Below are 15,633 nucleotides of genomic sequence, written 5' to 3' on the forward strand. Positions count from 1 at the left end.
TAGAACATGTCTACCTAAACTCTTTTATTTCCTTTCACCTTTCACTCTCTTAACATCCCCTACCTACCTTTCTGTGCAGCAGCTCCATGAAAAGTAGAGTTGAGTAAAATCAGTTTCTGGGCCCATTTTTATCAGAGTTACGACTTTAAGCAGTGCATTCAAATTGTATTGGTAAAGCGTGCATGTAGACTACTCAGTACAATGCCGCCTGTGCTGATCCTTTCAGGCGTTAACCACGTCCGCTCACTCCGTTGGGCACCATGGAGTTCCTCTGCAGGCCGGAACTGCTCATTTCGGTTGTGGTGACGCTTTTCAGCAGACGCTGATTATCTGTCCCCCAGCTATTCAAGGTACTCCGATTTAAATTACACTTTGAATTTAGGCGTATGTTATTTTTAAACAAATTTAATTATATTTTAATAAAATATATTGCATAGTTTTTGCCACATTTGCCACATTGCTACATTTGAATTTAATTTAGGCTGGTCAGTAGCCTTTAGACCAGTGACACTTCTTTCGTGACTGGAGCTCCACTGTAATCATCACTGACAGAACGGGTCATCTGATAATTATATTTCCTGTAGAGTTGCATGATAAACTACCTTAGTAGAAATTAATGGGCTTGGAAAGCTATGGGTTGTCCTTTACTGGTTATCACAGCTCCAGATATTTAGGTAAGTACCTTTTATCTGTTATTACTAGACATTAAAGTAACTGAGAACTCAGTTCATTAAATTTTGGTCAAAAGGATTCTATCCAAGAATGTTTCAGTCTTGTTCTTTATCCATACCTTAGGTTTTTAAAAGAGAGAGATTGTTTTTTGCTCAGTTAGATTATGCTCCTTAGATAAAAAGCAGAATAAAACCTCAGGTGAGATGAGTGGCAGAATACCTTTGAAGAGGCCATAAATTCTCACACGGGGGAATTTGTTAGTGGTTCTTAGAGGGCAACAGCAGCAAATGTTACAGCTGGAATAACCAGAATAAAATGTGACTTTCTAGGTCCTTTCATAGCACTTTGTCCTTGCTAGGCATCTAGTTCTGTCTTAAAGCAAGAGGTTAATTACAAATGAGGCCCTAAATGATTCTTTGAAGCGTGATGGTAGGACTGTATAGCATCTGTGAAAGCAGTTGGTACTCAGTCAGGACACCTGGGCTAGAGTCCTGTTCTGTTTGCTGTCATTCTAGATGAGTCTGTTTAACCTGTTTTCAGCCTTAGTCAAAGGAAAAGACTGAGTAGATACTGTCCTGGTCACTTCTAGCTCTAATATTTCTGGATTCTGAAGGTTATTTAAATTTTTTATTTGATTCAAGGACTTAAACAATGTTTCTGAAGTTTTAATATCTCCTACAGTGCCTAATAAAGCACCAAGATATGTTTGTTGACTGGACTGACTGGTAATAAGAGATGTGAAAACATCTCAACTCTTTAGCCATTTTTGTTCTACCAGGGGAACTTTATTTTCATCTTTTATGTATATTGGGTTTGCGTATAAGGTTTCATCGAGAGAAAGATTTGTAGCACTACAGATAAAAAACTACTTAGATGGTTGATTTTTAAGGTGAAATTGTGGACCAACATGGTCTATAAGTATCTGTGACAGTGACCCATGGCTGGGGATAGTAAAATACCCATATCATCATGTCAGTGCTCTTAAAGACACTGTTGTGTTTATTTCTTTGTTTTTCCTTGATTGTTAATTATAAAAATTTCTAACCTAAAGAAAAAGTCAAAGAATAATACAGTGCCTTCTACTCTAGATTCAACAAGTGTTAACGTTTTGCCATATTTGCCATCAGTCTATCTCAACATACATATACTACCATTTGATAGTAAGTGGTAGGTAGACATCTTCCTTCTAAATACTTGAGCATGGAAGATTGACGCTTTTTTGTTTTTTAATTAGTTGTCATGTAAGTGACATTTGTGTCACATTGTGTCTCCACAAATGCATTTTCACTTAGATGAGTTTTAGTCTATACTAACAAATAGATTTTTAAGTTCTAATAATTTTCCCCCATGTACCAAAATCATATTTCATCAAGATTTAGAATAGCAGCTTTTTTTTTTTTTTTCCCAGAGCCTACCTTCTGTTTGTAGCAAAAATTTAGGAGGCTTGTGAGGCATATTTCTAAACACAGTTAAGGGTCATTTTTAGGACATTCAATGAGGTCCGATAAATCTTTTCTCTTTGTGCCTTATGATTGACGAAAGACTAGTGACCTTTCTACACATATGCTAACAGCTGTATGAGTGGTTCATAAGAAGGATAACAAAGAAAAGGAGACACTCTCAGACTCATAAACCCTTTAAATGTCAAGCACAATATTTTTGAATTAGAATTACCAGTAAGACAGAGCAAAATAACCTGTTAGCTTATGTAACAGGTGCAGTTGTAGCAGGACAGGCAGGCTCTATAAATATGTTGTTTCATTGTTTTTTGTCTTAGTGTAGTGTCTGCTTAGCAATGAAAGCTTCCTTGTCTAATCCACTTTAGTATCTCTGTAGAAAATCCCAGTATTGGTCTTTTTACCACTTTCCCTCATAATGTGCCACCAATCCATTTTGAAGAAACATTTTAAATGGTTATTGGGCAGCTGTTGGGTAGTAGTTCTGGCACCATTATAGTTTGTATTTTTAAATAGATTTTATGTCTTTTCTACTTCACTTTACATTTTTTGCTTTGAGGCTGTGGTGTCTAGGTTGATCATGCATTTCATATATTCTCCAGGTTATAGATACAATATGTAGGTATAGATATAGAAGTACTATATCCATAATATTATTACCTTTTTCAAGTTAACAAAGACTTAGCCAAGCTTCTGTTTAACAAATTTGAGTATGTATTCGACAAGCATTTAACATTATTTGGCAATCTGAAAAACTAGTTTTTCATCCCCTTTGGATGAAAACTGCTATTTTAGAATGAAATGCATTCCAACAAAATTCTCCTGTTGTACGAGAACAATCTTGTAAACTTTCGTGCCTTGCTGTGCAGATATGAAAGCAAATGTAATCAAGCAAAGATAAAATTTTAGCTAGCCTGGGAACTGTGTAGAAAATTGGGATCTTAATCACTGTTGAATTTGATAAAAATAAGTTAGACCTCATGAGGAGAGAAGATAATAGAATTCTTCTCATCATAAGGCATTAATTATGAGGAGAATTTAAGGGCAACATGACTTTTGTTGGGATTTGAGAATTCGCTCTGTCCTTTACCCCTTGTCAAAGTGAATTCTGCTTTTTTCTCTGATGAGACTGTCTTGCTGCCATACATCTACACTGCCTGGGTGCGCTTAGATTCCATTTCTTGGAGAATTTGCCGATCAAGACATGCTTTTTGGAAGGGCTAAGAAGGTCAGTTAAAAAAAAAAAAATCTGTAGATCTTTGTTAAACTTCATCCCTACCTAGCCTTTTCAGTGGATTTCAGGAGATAGAACACCCTGGGAGGAGGGTAAAAGCCTCTGTGAAGAAAAATAAGCACAACAAAATTAACAGGATTAACACTTACAGTGTATTTGCACAATAAAATTATGGGGTTATTTTTCAATAGTAAAAGAAAACAATTGTAGTATTTTTCTCTTACCTAAGATGGCTGCTTTTTCCGCCAGCCTATACTGAAAGTAACTGCTGCAAGAGGCTGGAATTAATCAAGCACTGAATTTATTCTCGTAACTGAGCTTTCTGAGCTTGGGGGATGTCCCTAAAATCTTGTTAGTCAAAGTTCTCAGTTGGGGTGATACTACTTCACTGTCTCAAAGTTTAATATAAGACAGTATCTATCTGCATGGTCCTTTTGCAATGTATGACACAGAAACATTAACATTAACAGGATTAACGTGGCTGGTGATCTTGCTTTCTACTTGTCCTAGTGGGTAAGCAAAGTGGAAGATGTTTGTCCTGGAGTTCCAGCAGCTACTAGTAGATGAAGCCATATTGGTCAAAGCTTAGCAGTATCATCGTATTAGGTCTGAAAGGTTATTTTTGCTTTTCCTTTGGACCTTGGAATGAGTGTGTCTTCCTTGAATTTTCTTGAATCGTGTAAACCATCATGGCCTTTGAAGTGTGAAGTTGTGATACATTCCCCCTTTGGTGCTAAAAGTGTGAGATCCTATTACAGGTTTTAAAGAAGAGAATACTTGGCAGAGCTAAGTTTGTATGAAAAGATGAATGTTTACCTGCTAGAGGATCAGGATGTTGAGTTCGATTCACCTTTCCATGTCCTTTATCATAGTGGCAGAACTATTTGAAAAGGAAATAAAGCTATAATAAGCAAACTTTAAAAGGAATGGGAAGTTTCAAGAAAAGTAAATGATGCAACTTGGTGGCATGCATTTTAAATCAGTAGAAGGAGTAGCTTTATATCAGTTTCTGGAATGATGTACCACAACGTAGATAGAAAGTACCTCACTTTCCTAAAAGATGGTTTTGTTAGTGTTATGAATATTTTATGTAGGGGATGATTTTATAAACCTAATCAGAATTTTAGTAAGTCTTTGAATTTCAAAGAGTTTTGTAAGTTAAGAGAAATCGTTTTTGATTTGAGAACTGTTTTTTTTTTCTTCCTATTTCACAGGTATTCCTGCAACCCATGGTAAACCCACGAGTTATTCAATAAGAGTAGATAATACAGTTCCACTTGTAACTCAGGCCCCAGCTGTACAGCCACTACAGATCCGACCAGGAGTTCTTTCTCAGGTTGGTAATAATTTATTATTTTTGCATGTGTGCTGTCCTCCTTATACTCAAGAAGGGCAGTGATCCGCTTGTAACATATCAGCCTGTGCTGTTGAGAAACAGAAAAGATGATCCGGATGGGAATTTGATCTTTTTTAGTTACTGGCTTTCACATAATTATTAATAATTGTTGCCTTAATATATTTTTGATTCTAAGATGTAGTAATGACGAATTACTTGTAACTTACTAGCTTTTCTTTTGTTCGTGGCACAGCAGACGTGGTCTGGTAGAACACAGCAGATGTTGGTACCTGCCTGGCAGCAGGTAACACCCATGGCTCCGGCTACTACTGCGTTAACTTCTGAGGGTGTGGCTGGCTCACAGAGGCTTGGAGACTGGGGGTAAGTTAAAAACAAAAATACTTTTTGTGTGAAGTTTGTAAAATAGATCTGGCTATAGGAGGGATTCAATTTTTCTAAACTTTCTCCCTAGGAAAATGATTTCACACAGTAATCATTATAACTCAGTGATGCCACAACCTCTTCTAACCAATCAGATAACTTTATCGGCCCCGCAGCCAATTAGTGTGGGCATTGCACATGTTGTCTGGCCTCAGCCTGCCACTGTAAAGAAAAATAAACTGTGCCAGAACAGGTTGGTATCGATATTTTAACTTTCCTCTGCATTTTGAAAATTAATCTTTAAAGTAAATTTTGCATGTTCACTAAAGGGTCACTCTGTTTTATTCAAAATGACCTCTTTGATAGCTTTGTTACAAACACTAAGCCGGCTCCCTTCTCAATTTCTCAGAGGTATTTTGGTAAAACTAATGGAATGGGAGCCAGGAAGAGAGGAAATAAATGCTTTCAGTTGGTAAGATTGTCTTTATTGCCCTTTTGATTTATTATCTACATATAATTTTAGACACTCAGATATCACATTTACCAAAAAATGACCATTTTAATGTATGTAAATGCAATCTACACTGGTATTTCTAGAGATAATACTTTGTATTTACAAAACAGTCTATATATGTTAGTATGTTATATACGTGATCTTGAACATTGTTCATTTTAACAAGATATCCTAGAAAAATGTCATGTACATATTTTGATTATAGAAATGACACATTATTCCTTTGATTGCAGGAGTAATTCATTGCAGAATACGAATGTCCCACATTCAACATTTATTTCTCCAAAGATAGTAAATGGGAAAGACATTGAAGAAGTACGTTGTATAGAAACACAGGACAATCATAACTCAGAAGGAGAAGCAAGAGATTGTTGTGACACCTCTGTCAGGCAGGAGTCTGATTCATCGGTTTCTGACAAGCAGCGGCAAACCATCATCATTGCTGACTCCCCAAGTCCTGCAGTGAGTGTGATTACTATTAGCAGTGACACTGATGAGGAGGAGACATCGCAGAGGCACTCACTCAGAGAGTAAGTGCCAAAAGCGGTTTGTGTTTATACTGCATCCTTAAGTAGCGGTGGCGCCCTCTGGTGTGGTGAAAAAGAAACGTTCTGGGACTTAACCCTTGTCTGTCAATGTCCTTGGGAGTGTACATCCTGAATAGTAACTAACATGATTATTGTAGCATTTCTCCCATATTCATAGCTTTAGATTTTTGTCATTGTAGGTCACATTTAACTGCTTTATATCCTTAATTCATGTAAATTTTGGCTACTTCTCATTTTTGATCCATGTCTTTCCCATCCCTCTTCGCTAGATGTAAAGATAGTCTAGATTGTGAAGCTTGCCAGAGCACTTTGAATATCGATCGGATGTGTTCGCTAAGCAGTCCTGATAGTACTCTGAGCACCAGCTCCTCGGGGCAGTCCAGCCCATCGCCCTGCAAGAGGCCGAACAGGTAAAGGAATTCCAGGGGGCGTGTACCATAGATACTGGGACTGCCAAAAAGCCTGTGATTTCTTTTGTTGTTTATGTTAATACATACCTATTGATTTACCACAGTGGCTTCTTTCTTGGACGTAAGTTTTTAACCAGATCACTTGGGTTTTATTTTTATTTTTATTTTTATTTTTTTTTAAAAAAAAATTTTTTTTTTCAACGTTTATTTATTTTTGGGACAGAGAGACAGAGCATGAACGGGGAGGGGCAGAGAGAGAGGGAGACACAGAATCGGAAACAGGCTCCAGGCTCTGAGCCATCAGCCCAGAGCCCGACGCGGGGCTCGAACTCACGGACAGTGAGATCGTGACCTGGCTGAAGTCGGACGCTTAACCGACTGCGCCACCCAGGCACCCCAAATCACTTGGGTTTTAAGTGATAATTTTCTTTTATTGTTGTAGAACACATCTAAATGAAAAACTGAGGTTCTAATAAGTGATTTTTTTAAATGTTTTTTTTAATTTATTTTTGAGACAGAGAGAGACAAAGCATGAGCAGGAGAGGGCAGAGAGGAGGGAGACACAGAATCTGAAGCAGGCTCCAGGCTCTGAGTGGTCAGCACAGAGCCCAACGCGGGGCTCAAACTCACAGACTGTGAGATCATGACCTGGGCTGAAGTCGAACACTCAACCAACTGAGCCACCCAGGCGCCCCACTAACAAGTGATTTTTAAAGAATCATTTGTTTCTGAAAGGGCAGAAAGTCATGTCCTCAACTTCAGCTCCATAGGTGACAGTTACTACTTCAATTTGGAATAATAACATAGCAAAATAAACATTTTAGCATTTTAGCAAAGAGTAGCATTTTAGCAAAGTAAACAAGGAATTTTTTGTGTAATAAAGTAATAACCCACTGTCAGTAGAGTATCCAGGAGGATTTTTTTTTTTTCTCATTGGTGATCAATCTGTGTGGCTTTATCCACATTTCCTTTCCTACTCTTTTTTTGGCCAGGGACATGTACTGCCACTAGAGTAGTGAGCTTCTCCTAGCCAGCGTGATGTACCAACACGTTAAGAGAGAAGCCATAAACATCTCTGTGAAATACATTTGATTTCAACTTTTAGAAATTCTTTTTTTTAGTGGAAACAAAATATGAAAAATCTTTAAGTCTTAATTTTATACATTTGTTTTCTCTTTTTTCCTTTGTCAGGAAATATGATAGTGTATATTTTAGAAGACGTAAAGACGTTTTAACACATCTTCTTATGGATTGCTTATAATATGGTTTGGCAGTTGATATATACATACATATCTGTAAATATATACATCCATATAAAATTATATAAGTGTACAACTAACTATAAATATACATAAATATATATAAAAAGATGCTTCAAATTGCTAAGTATGAAATGAATGATTAAAATAGACCATAAATGCTGTAGGAATTCCAAAGGGAGAGAGATTGTCATGGCCCGATGGAGCCAGGAAGAGAAATATGGGACTCTGGCTAGGCCTTTGGAGAGGTGGGGAAGACCTCTCAGATATGTGGTTAAAAGGACCCAAATTGCCACTAAAGGCATGAATCCTAACATTAGAATTTAATCTGAACTATCCAAGTCACATGAATATATGTTTTTACATTTCATTTAAATTATCCAGAACATTGCTTCTTTCGTAGTGTTTTGATGAGATTTCCTGGAGTTTATAAAGTGGAATTTTTTGAACTACTACTAAGAATCAAGTGGGAAGGGAAAGGAGAGAAAATAAAGTGCCAAAATGATGTTCCTAAACAGGATAGAATTAGGGTTAACAGTCTGAGTAGAGAATTAATGTGAGTCTAGAAAATCTATGAAAAAAATAGTATTGGACAAGGAAGAAGTTGTAATTAGATATGAAATAACTGAATAAGATTCTCAACTTCCTGGAGCCTGGATAGTATTTAACTGAAGATTTAATGTTGAAAAACATATTATTCATAAAAAGACTTTCTTGTAGTATGTCAGATGAAGAACAGGAAAGTGGTTGTGATACTGTGGATGGCTCTCCAACATCAGACTCTTCGGGACATGACAGTCCATTTGCAGAGAGGAACTTTGTGGAGGACGCTCGTCAGAACCCGGAACTGGTAACCTCTGCCAACACAGAAACCAAACCAGCTGTTTGTACTGTTGTGGTGCCACCGATGGGACTAGAGAATGGATTAAATGCTGATGAGCATATGGCAAACACAGGTAAACTGAATCTCCCCTTCTCCCCGATTATCCCTTTAAAAAGTCTTAATTTGGGAACGTCAGAGAACAACATTGCCAAAAAATCATCTCTGAATTTCCAACTTGATCCTGCCAAACCTGTTGTACAAAGGAAATCTTTCCTCATATCATTCAGTACTGGAAATCCTGAGACCACGTCTCTCTTTAATTTTAAGGTTGTCGGACCTTAAAATCATTACTGCGTAAAATACCTAAAGACCTTCCTCATTTTTATGTGAGCAGGAAAAAGCATCAACTGTCTAATATTTTGTTCGTTGCCAGATTCTACCTGCCAGCCATTAGTAAAAGGACGATCAGCTCCTGGAAGATTAAACCAGCCTTCCACAGCAGGTAATCGCCAGCAGAAATTGACATCCGCATTCCAGCAACAGCATTTGAATTTCAGTCAGGTATGTTTGTGAATTTGTAAGAGTCTTTGGGATTCAAATTCAGCAGTTTTTCATTTGGAAGGAAAAAAGATTCTGAAACCGTATGCAGTCTTGAAAAATGTTTCCCTTTTCATTATCCCGAGTGACTAAGGAGTAATTGGCCTACTAATAGGGTATTGAACCAGATTATCCATAAGCCTGAATTTTTCAGAAAGATTAGGCTTTTAGATTCTCTTAAATAATTTTTTAGTGTGTTTGTTGTCTTAGACCTTTCAACTGAAAATGTGCACTGATGGATTGATGGCCGCATTTGTTGTGTTAGTCGTTGGGAATAGTGATGCCTTACTGAGTACTTTACATCTGTTCGGTACTGTGCTCAGCAGTAGTGTTTCATTTTGGGAAAGAACAGATAACAGGTATTGGAGTCAGACCTGCATTCAAATCCTGACTTTGCCGAATACTGCGTATATTACCTTGGCCAGGTGTCTTCAACAAATCTGGCCCACAGTTAATGGGCATAATAATAGCTATATTTGTAAGGTTGTTTTGGAATGAAATAATGTCTCATGTAAGGTGTTAGCCTTACATGAAATAAGTGCTCCACAGATGATAGCTATTAGTAGCGATGCGGGGGAGGTGGATAGTGATGCTAGTAGCAATATAATGTTATCATAATACATAGTAATAAATATTTTTTTAAATTTTTTTTTTTCAACGTTTATTTATTTTTGGGACAGAGAGAGACAGAGCATGAATGGGGGAGGGGCAGAGAGAGAGGGAGACACAGAATCGGAAACAGGCTCCAGGCTCTGAGCCATCAGCCCAGAGCCTGACGCGGGGCTCGAACTCACGGACCGCGAGATCGTGACCTGGCTGAAGTCGGACGCTCAACCGACTGCGCCACCCAGGCGCCCCCATAGTAATAAATATTAAAGTGTTTAATATTAATGTGTATAACATTGATATTTTACTTTTCTCTATGCTTAGTAGAAGTGGAGATCTGAGGGATCCTCTATGGATTATCAGTTACAGACTATATTGTAATTTCCCTTTATTCCTTTCTTTTTAACTTATAGAATATGTACTCAGTATTTTTTGTCTGTGTTTTTGAATAGGTTCAGCACTTTGGATCTGGGCATCAGGAGTGGAATGGAAACTTCGGACATCGAAGACAGCAAGCTTATATCCCCACTAGCGTTACCAGTAATCCATTCACTCTTTCTCATGGAAGTCCCAATCACACAGCCGTGCATGCCCATCTGGCTGGAAATGCACATCTTGGAGGACAGCCTACTCTACTTCCATACCCATCATCAGCTACCCTCAGTAGTGCTGCACCGGTGGCCCACCTCTTAGCCTCTCCATGTACCTCAAGACCTATGTTACAGCATCCAACTTACAGTATCTCTCATCCCAGTGGCATAGTTCACCAAGTCCCAGTGGGCATAAATCCCCGCCTGTTACCATCCCCAACCATTCATCAGACTCAGTATAAACCAATCTTCCCACCACATTCTTACATTGCAGCATCACCTGCATATACTGGATTTCCATTGAGTCCAACAAAACTCAGCCAGTATCCATATATGTGAAAACTCCAAAAGAGTATATTGAGGAAGCTCAATGATATAAACATTTGATTAAAAATAAAAACATGGTATTTAATAAATATTAGCCATGGCACAAGAAAATTATTTTTGAATCATGTAGACTTGGGTGCAATTTAAACAACTTTGAGCTTTAAAAAAAAAAAAAAACAAAACTCACTTTTAATGTGTTTTGCACATTTGGTATAACTTGTCTTTGGTCATGTTATCTTCTTATGTAGTAACTCTAGACAGGTGACTTATGGGAGCAGAAGTCCAGTTTTGCTCCTGCTATTTTTTATAAAATTGCCTTCTAACTAGTGCAAGACACATCCACATTTGGGAAGCCATTCTGTGTACAGACTTAGAGCAACAGATGCACATATGTCAGAATTACAGCATACAAGTGAATTGTATTATCTGTGTCTTAGTGTATAAATGTTGGGTCACTTACCTAAGAAATTGAGCTATTGTTCTTTACATTTGCATGTGTCTTTGCATGGGCAAAATGTTGCCTAGACTTTGCTCTTAAATGTTGTTCTAATAATCTCAGCTGCATTGTAAACCGTTCCCACACATAGTGCCTTAAATATTTGAGGTTGTTGATGTTATTACCTATATATAAATGTTGAGGACTGCAGCACTTAAATTCAGATCTACTCTTTAGTTTCCTTTTGATAGAGTAATGTTCATTTTTGGTTTTGTGTGGTATGATTTCAGGTCGTAGCTGTTTTTTCCTTACTAAGAGGGCAGCATGTTTGCTATAGCTGAATTCTGCTGTCTGATTTTTCAGAATGATCTAGCTTCAAGAAAAGCAAGCAGTTAGTAGTGCTTAAGAAAAATTGATTCAGTATCTAATGGATAGTTGATATCTGTCACAACACAGCATTTTATATACTGTTAAGTGAAACTGCAATACAATCTAAGTTTATTTTGGGAGTGTTTGCTGTATAATTGGATTTAATGAAATGTTTAGAGGTGCAGTAGGCATGACTTTGAGTAGATAATGAAAGAAAATGCAAAATGCTTATTGATTCATGATGTGGTTTCATCTTAGCTTGGGCAAACCATGCAGTATTTAATAAATAGTAGCAGAATATTTACTATTGAAGCTTGAAAAGATGTGAGTTCTTTGTGTGCAATCTTTCATTTATGCATGTGAGAGGGTTTTTTGTTTTGTTTTTTTTTTTTTTTTTAATATTTTTACATTGTAGTACTTGTTTTGCTTGTTGGTGGTGTTTGCTTATTTAATACATTCCGTCAGGGACAGAAATTACATGCTTTTTTTTCCCCTAGGAAGTGTGTCTTGGGTTTTTCCCTTATTCTTTTCTTTTCTTTTCTTTTTTCTTCTTTTTTGGTGGTGGTGGTGGTGATGTTTAAATGAAGTTGCTTTTACAGCACCAAAGACTTAATCATCCATTTCCTATATAAAAGGTAGCTACTTTTTTGCATAGACCTCAAGTATATTGTAGTATAGAGGTGGACTTTAAGGAAAGGTATTAAACAGGCTGTGTTTTAGCTTATGGGCAAGTAATAAATTGTATCATTTATCTTGAATGTATCATAGATAAGCTGCTATATAACGATTGCCACTTCAGATAGCTGTGAAATTAGGTGATTAACTAGTTGTTACTTAGCCTTCTAATTTCTGTATAAGTCTAATTACATGAAATAGAAGTTGGGGTTTTGATTTTTTACTTTGCTTTTCTGTTTGGAGTGTCATTGTAACTACTGTATTGTAAATGATGGAAAATAATTGCATATGTTATTTTGGGGTGTGTTATTTGCATCAGTATTTTATCTCTATTAATGTTTGTGCTCATCACTGCATATAAAAAACTTGGATGTATCAATGTAACTTAATTTTTTATTTTCATACTGGCATTGTAGACACTTGAGAAAGCTGTATCTTGCAGGCTTGACTTAACTTTTTTTCCTTAAAAATCTGGAATATAATCTTACAGCATTTACTGGAATAAACAGTACAAAGCATTTGAGTGTAAAAACTCTCCAAATGTTTTGGATTTACAGCATTTCTTTGATGAATGAATTGCATACCACTAGTACAGCTCTAATACAGCGTTGACAATAAGCTAATAATGGATAAACTTTTCTTTATTCCATTAACACAAGCAGTGTTTTATTTAATAATCATCAATGAAATAAATGTGCCTGAAATTGATTTTAAAAATTACAGTATTAGATCATAAAATAAAAACCAGCAGTACATTTTTAGTCACACTGAAAATGAAGGACTTAATTTTCCCCACAAGTTTCAGTGTTTTTAGTAATCAATTCTATGCATTTTATATAAATAGAAATATATATACATATATATATTACACATAAAAAAGAGGAGTAGCCTAAGATTAATTTAAAAGATTATTTACAGATGGCAAATTTATGGAGTCACTATTTAAGTAAACTTGCTGCCCTCCACAGCTTATTAATTTTATTTATACGGTCCAGCAGGTCACTGGTATCTGCTCACTTCTTGGAACAGAATCCACACTGGCAGCGCATGTTTCAGAAACCCCGAGTGCAAAGGATCGATTTATGTTTGTACAGTAGGTACAAAGCTGGCGCAGTTTTAGTTTCATTCAGGGCCACGTTTACTACCCTGAAATGTCGGATTTTCTGTATTTCAGTTCCAAGACTCTGACAGTCTTGTTAAATAAACAGTAAATGTTTTCGTAATGTAATAGTAAGGTGTGGTAATGGCGTACCCCCAGTTAAGTACTCTGCTCTTAACTGATTCTAATCATGGGTTTTTTAATGTGTTTAAGAATTAAAAATTTCAAAATCCTGCCAACGTCTAAATTCAACAAACTGACAAGAATTTGGATGTATACCCTCTAAAACCATTTGACCAGTTTTCTTTGGTTTTACTGCTTTCTTAAATAAAACACTGCATGACTTCCAAGTTGCATATTTGCATACTATTTTAACTTGCAAATTTATTATTATTTGTTTTTTTTTACCCAATACCCTGATAATTTCGTTTTCTTTTCCTTCAGGGTGTTTAAATATGTTACTGTAGTAGCAAAGCCTTTTCACTTTTTAAAATCTCTACTACTAATTTTAATCTTGGTTTGTGTTAAGTAAAAGTTAAATCATACACTGCAAGGTGTAGGAAGATTTGTTTTAATGAACCCAATGATACAGATTTGATTACTAAGTTTGAACTGTTAACTGTTTAACAATTTTAGACTTGTGGCTTTCTTTCTTTGGTTTTGTTTTTGCTTTTACTTCTATGCTACACTAGTTTGCCATGTAGCAATTGCACTGTGCAATATTACAATAAGGACTGGGAAAATTTTTATGGATGTAATGTCTATTACGGTTTGCGCTAGTATTTCTCTCTAGTTCTCAGTGATTTAAATGTGACCAAGCCTTCTGTACTTTGTCACAAAAAGCGGGTTTTCCAGGTGACTATTTTGGTGAGTGTCAAAATAAGAATTTATGGTGTATTACTGTCGATTCACTTTGAATTAAAATATATATATTGCAGCAAACAGCATGTTGACTTTTTGTCCGCCCCAGTCCTGCTTTACGGGGGAGGGAAGGAAAAGGTTAGTGGCGCTCAGGATTTAACCTACGTCATCGCATTTAATTCTCAGAACCACTGTGCGATAGGTACTATTGTCTTCACCATTATATAAATGAAGAAATAGGTTCAGAATATCTAGGGGAGTTGTCCAGGGCCCCACTGCTGCGTGGTGAAACTGAGACATGAGCCAGGCTGTCTAACTGTAACTAATCTACTTTCTGCCAGTTCTTTTTAAACTGACGTCTGAGACAGTGTGCCAGAAGTATCGCACCGACAGTATAACCACGACCCATTTCCCTTTAATCTTATTTCTTTGAATATTTTCTGAGGGAAATATTTCTGTTTAATATGAGTGGGTGAGGGGCGCCTGGGTGGCTCAGTCGGTTGAGCGAACGACTTCAGCCAGGTCACGATCTCGCGGTCCGTGAGTTCGAGCCCCGCGTCAGGCTCTGGGCTGATGGCTCAGAGCCTGGAGCCTGTTTCAGATTCTGTGTCTCCCTCTCTCTCTGACCCTCCCCGGTTCATGCTCTGTCTCTCTCTGTCTCAAAAATAAATAAACGTTAAAAAAAAAATTAAAAATATGTGTGGGTGAAGAATAGGGAATTCACATGGATTTCTAAGATGTACAACATGAGACTTCAAAAGTGTGTAGTTGTCATAGGCCACTTTATGTCCTCAAATACTGTCTTATACTGTAAGGATTAAATTTCGGGGGAGCTTCAGTAGGAGAGGTTTGTGGGAAGCATTCTACCAGAGCACACCGAGAATTCATATTCCCAATCTTTCAACAAATCTTTAAGTGACATATAACATATATGCATTTTGGTGTCTGTTTTTTTTTTTGTCTTGACATTTAAAAATTTTTTTTTTCTTTTTTTGAAGTATGTTTATTTTGAGAGAGCAAGCAGGGGAGGGGCAAAGAGAGAGGGAGAGAGAGAGAATCCCAAGCTGACCTTGTGGAGCCTGACGCAGGGCTCAAACTCACAGACTGGGAGATCATGACCTGACCCGAAACCAAGAGTCAGATACATCCATATCGTGGATAGCAGTGGCTCCTTTATTCCCATTGCTGTATAGTATTCTTTTGTGTGCTTGTATAGCAATTTGATGATGTTTTTGTTCGTATCTTTTGGAAAACACACGTATGCATTTCCTTTGGGTGTATATGTGGGTTTGGCGCTGAGTCATAGGGTGTACATATGTTCCACATTATCAGATATTGCAAACAATATTCCAAAGTGGTTAAGTTCAATTTACATTCAATAGCAGTAATATGAGAGTTCCAGTTACTTCGTGTCCTCACACGTTATATATTTTTTTCTT

The 15,633-nt window shown here is 36.9% G+C and overlaps 1 protein-coding gene across 7 annotated transcripts in view; it reads left to right on the forward strand.

Annotated features, from left to right (window-relative positions):
• Positions 1-14,275, forward strand: part of HIPK3 (homeodomain interacting protein kinase 3) — a 93,021-nt gene extending 78,746 nt beyond the window's left edge. For 2 of the 7 annotated variants that reach the window (XM_045484900.1, XM_045484901.1), the window contains exons 8-17: positions 227-350; positions 4,578-4,699; positions 4,953-5,080; positions 5,172-5,333; positions 5,490-5,552; positions 5,828-6,124; positions 6,412-6,552; positions 8,532-8,767; positions 9,068-9,195; positions 10,290-14,275. In XM_045484900.1, coding sequence (XP_045340856.1) covers positions 227-350; positions 4,578-4,699; positions 4,953-5,080; positions 5,172-5,333; positions 5,490-5,552; positions 5,828-6,124; positions 6,412-6,552; positions 8,532-8,767; positions 9,068-9,195; positions 10,290-10,766 — 1,878 coding nt within the window. In that variant the 3' untranslated portion in view covers positions 10,767-14,275. The remainder of the gene's footprint in view (positions 1-226; positions 351-4,577; positions 4,700-4,952; positions 5,081-5,171; positions 5,334-5,489; positions 5,553-5,827; positions 6,125-6,411; positions 6,553-8,531; positions 8,768-9,067; positions 9,196-10,289) is intronic. The other 5 variants (XM_045484902.1, XM_045484903.1, XM_045484906.1 and 2 more) reach the window with 3 other exon arrangements.
• Positions 14,276-15,633: the final 1,358 nt, after the last annotated feature.

Source organism: Leopardus geoffroyi, chromosome D1, assembly GCF_018350155.1.
Source record: "Leopardus geoffroyi isolate Oge1 chromosome D1, O.geoffroyi_Oge1_pat1.0, whole genome shotgun sequence".
Lineage (NCBI taxonomy): Eukaryota > Metazoa > Chordata > Mammalia > Carnivora > Felidae > Leopardus > Leopardus geoffroyi.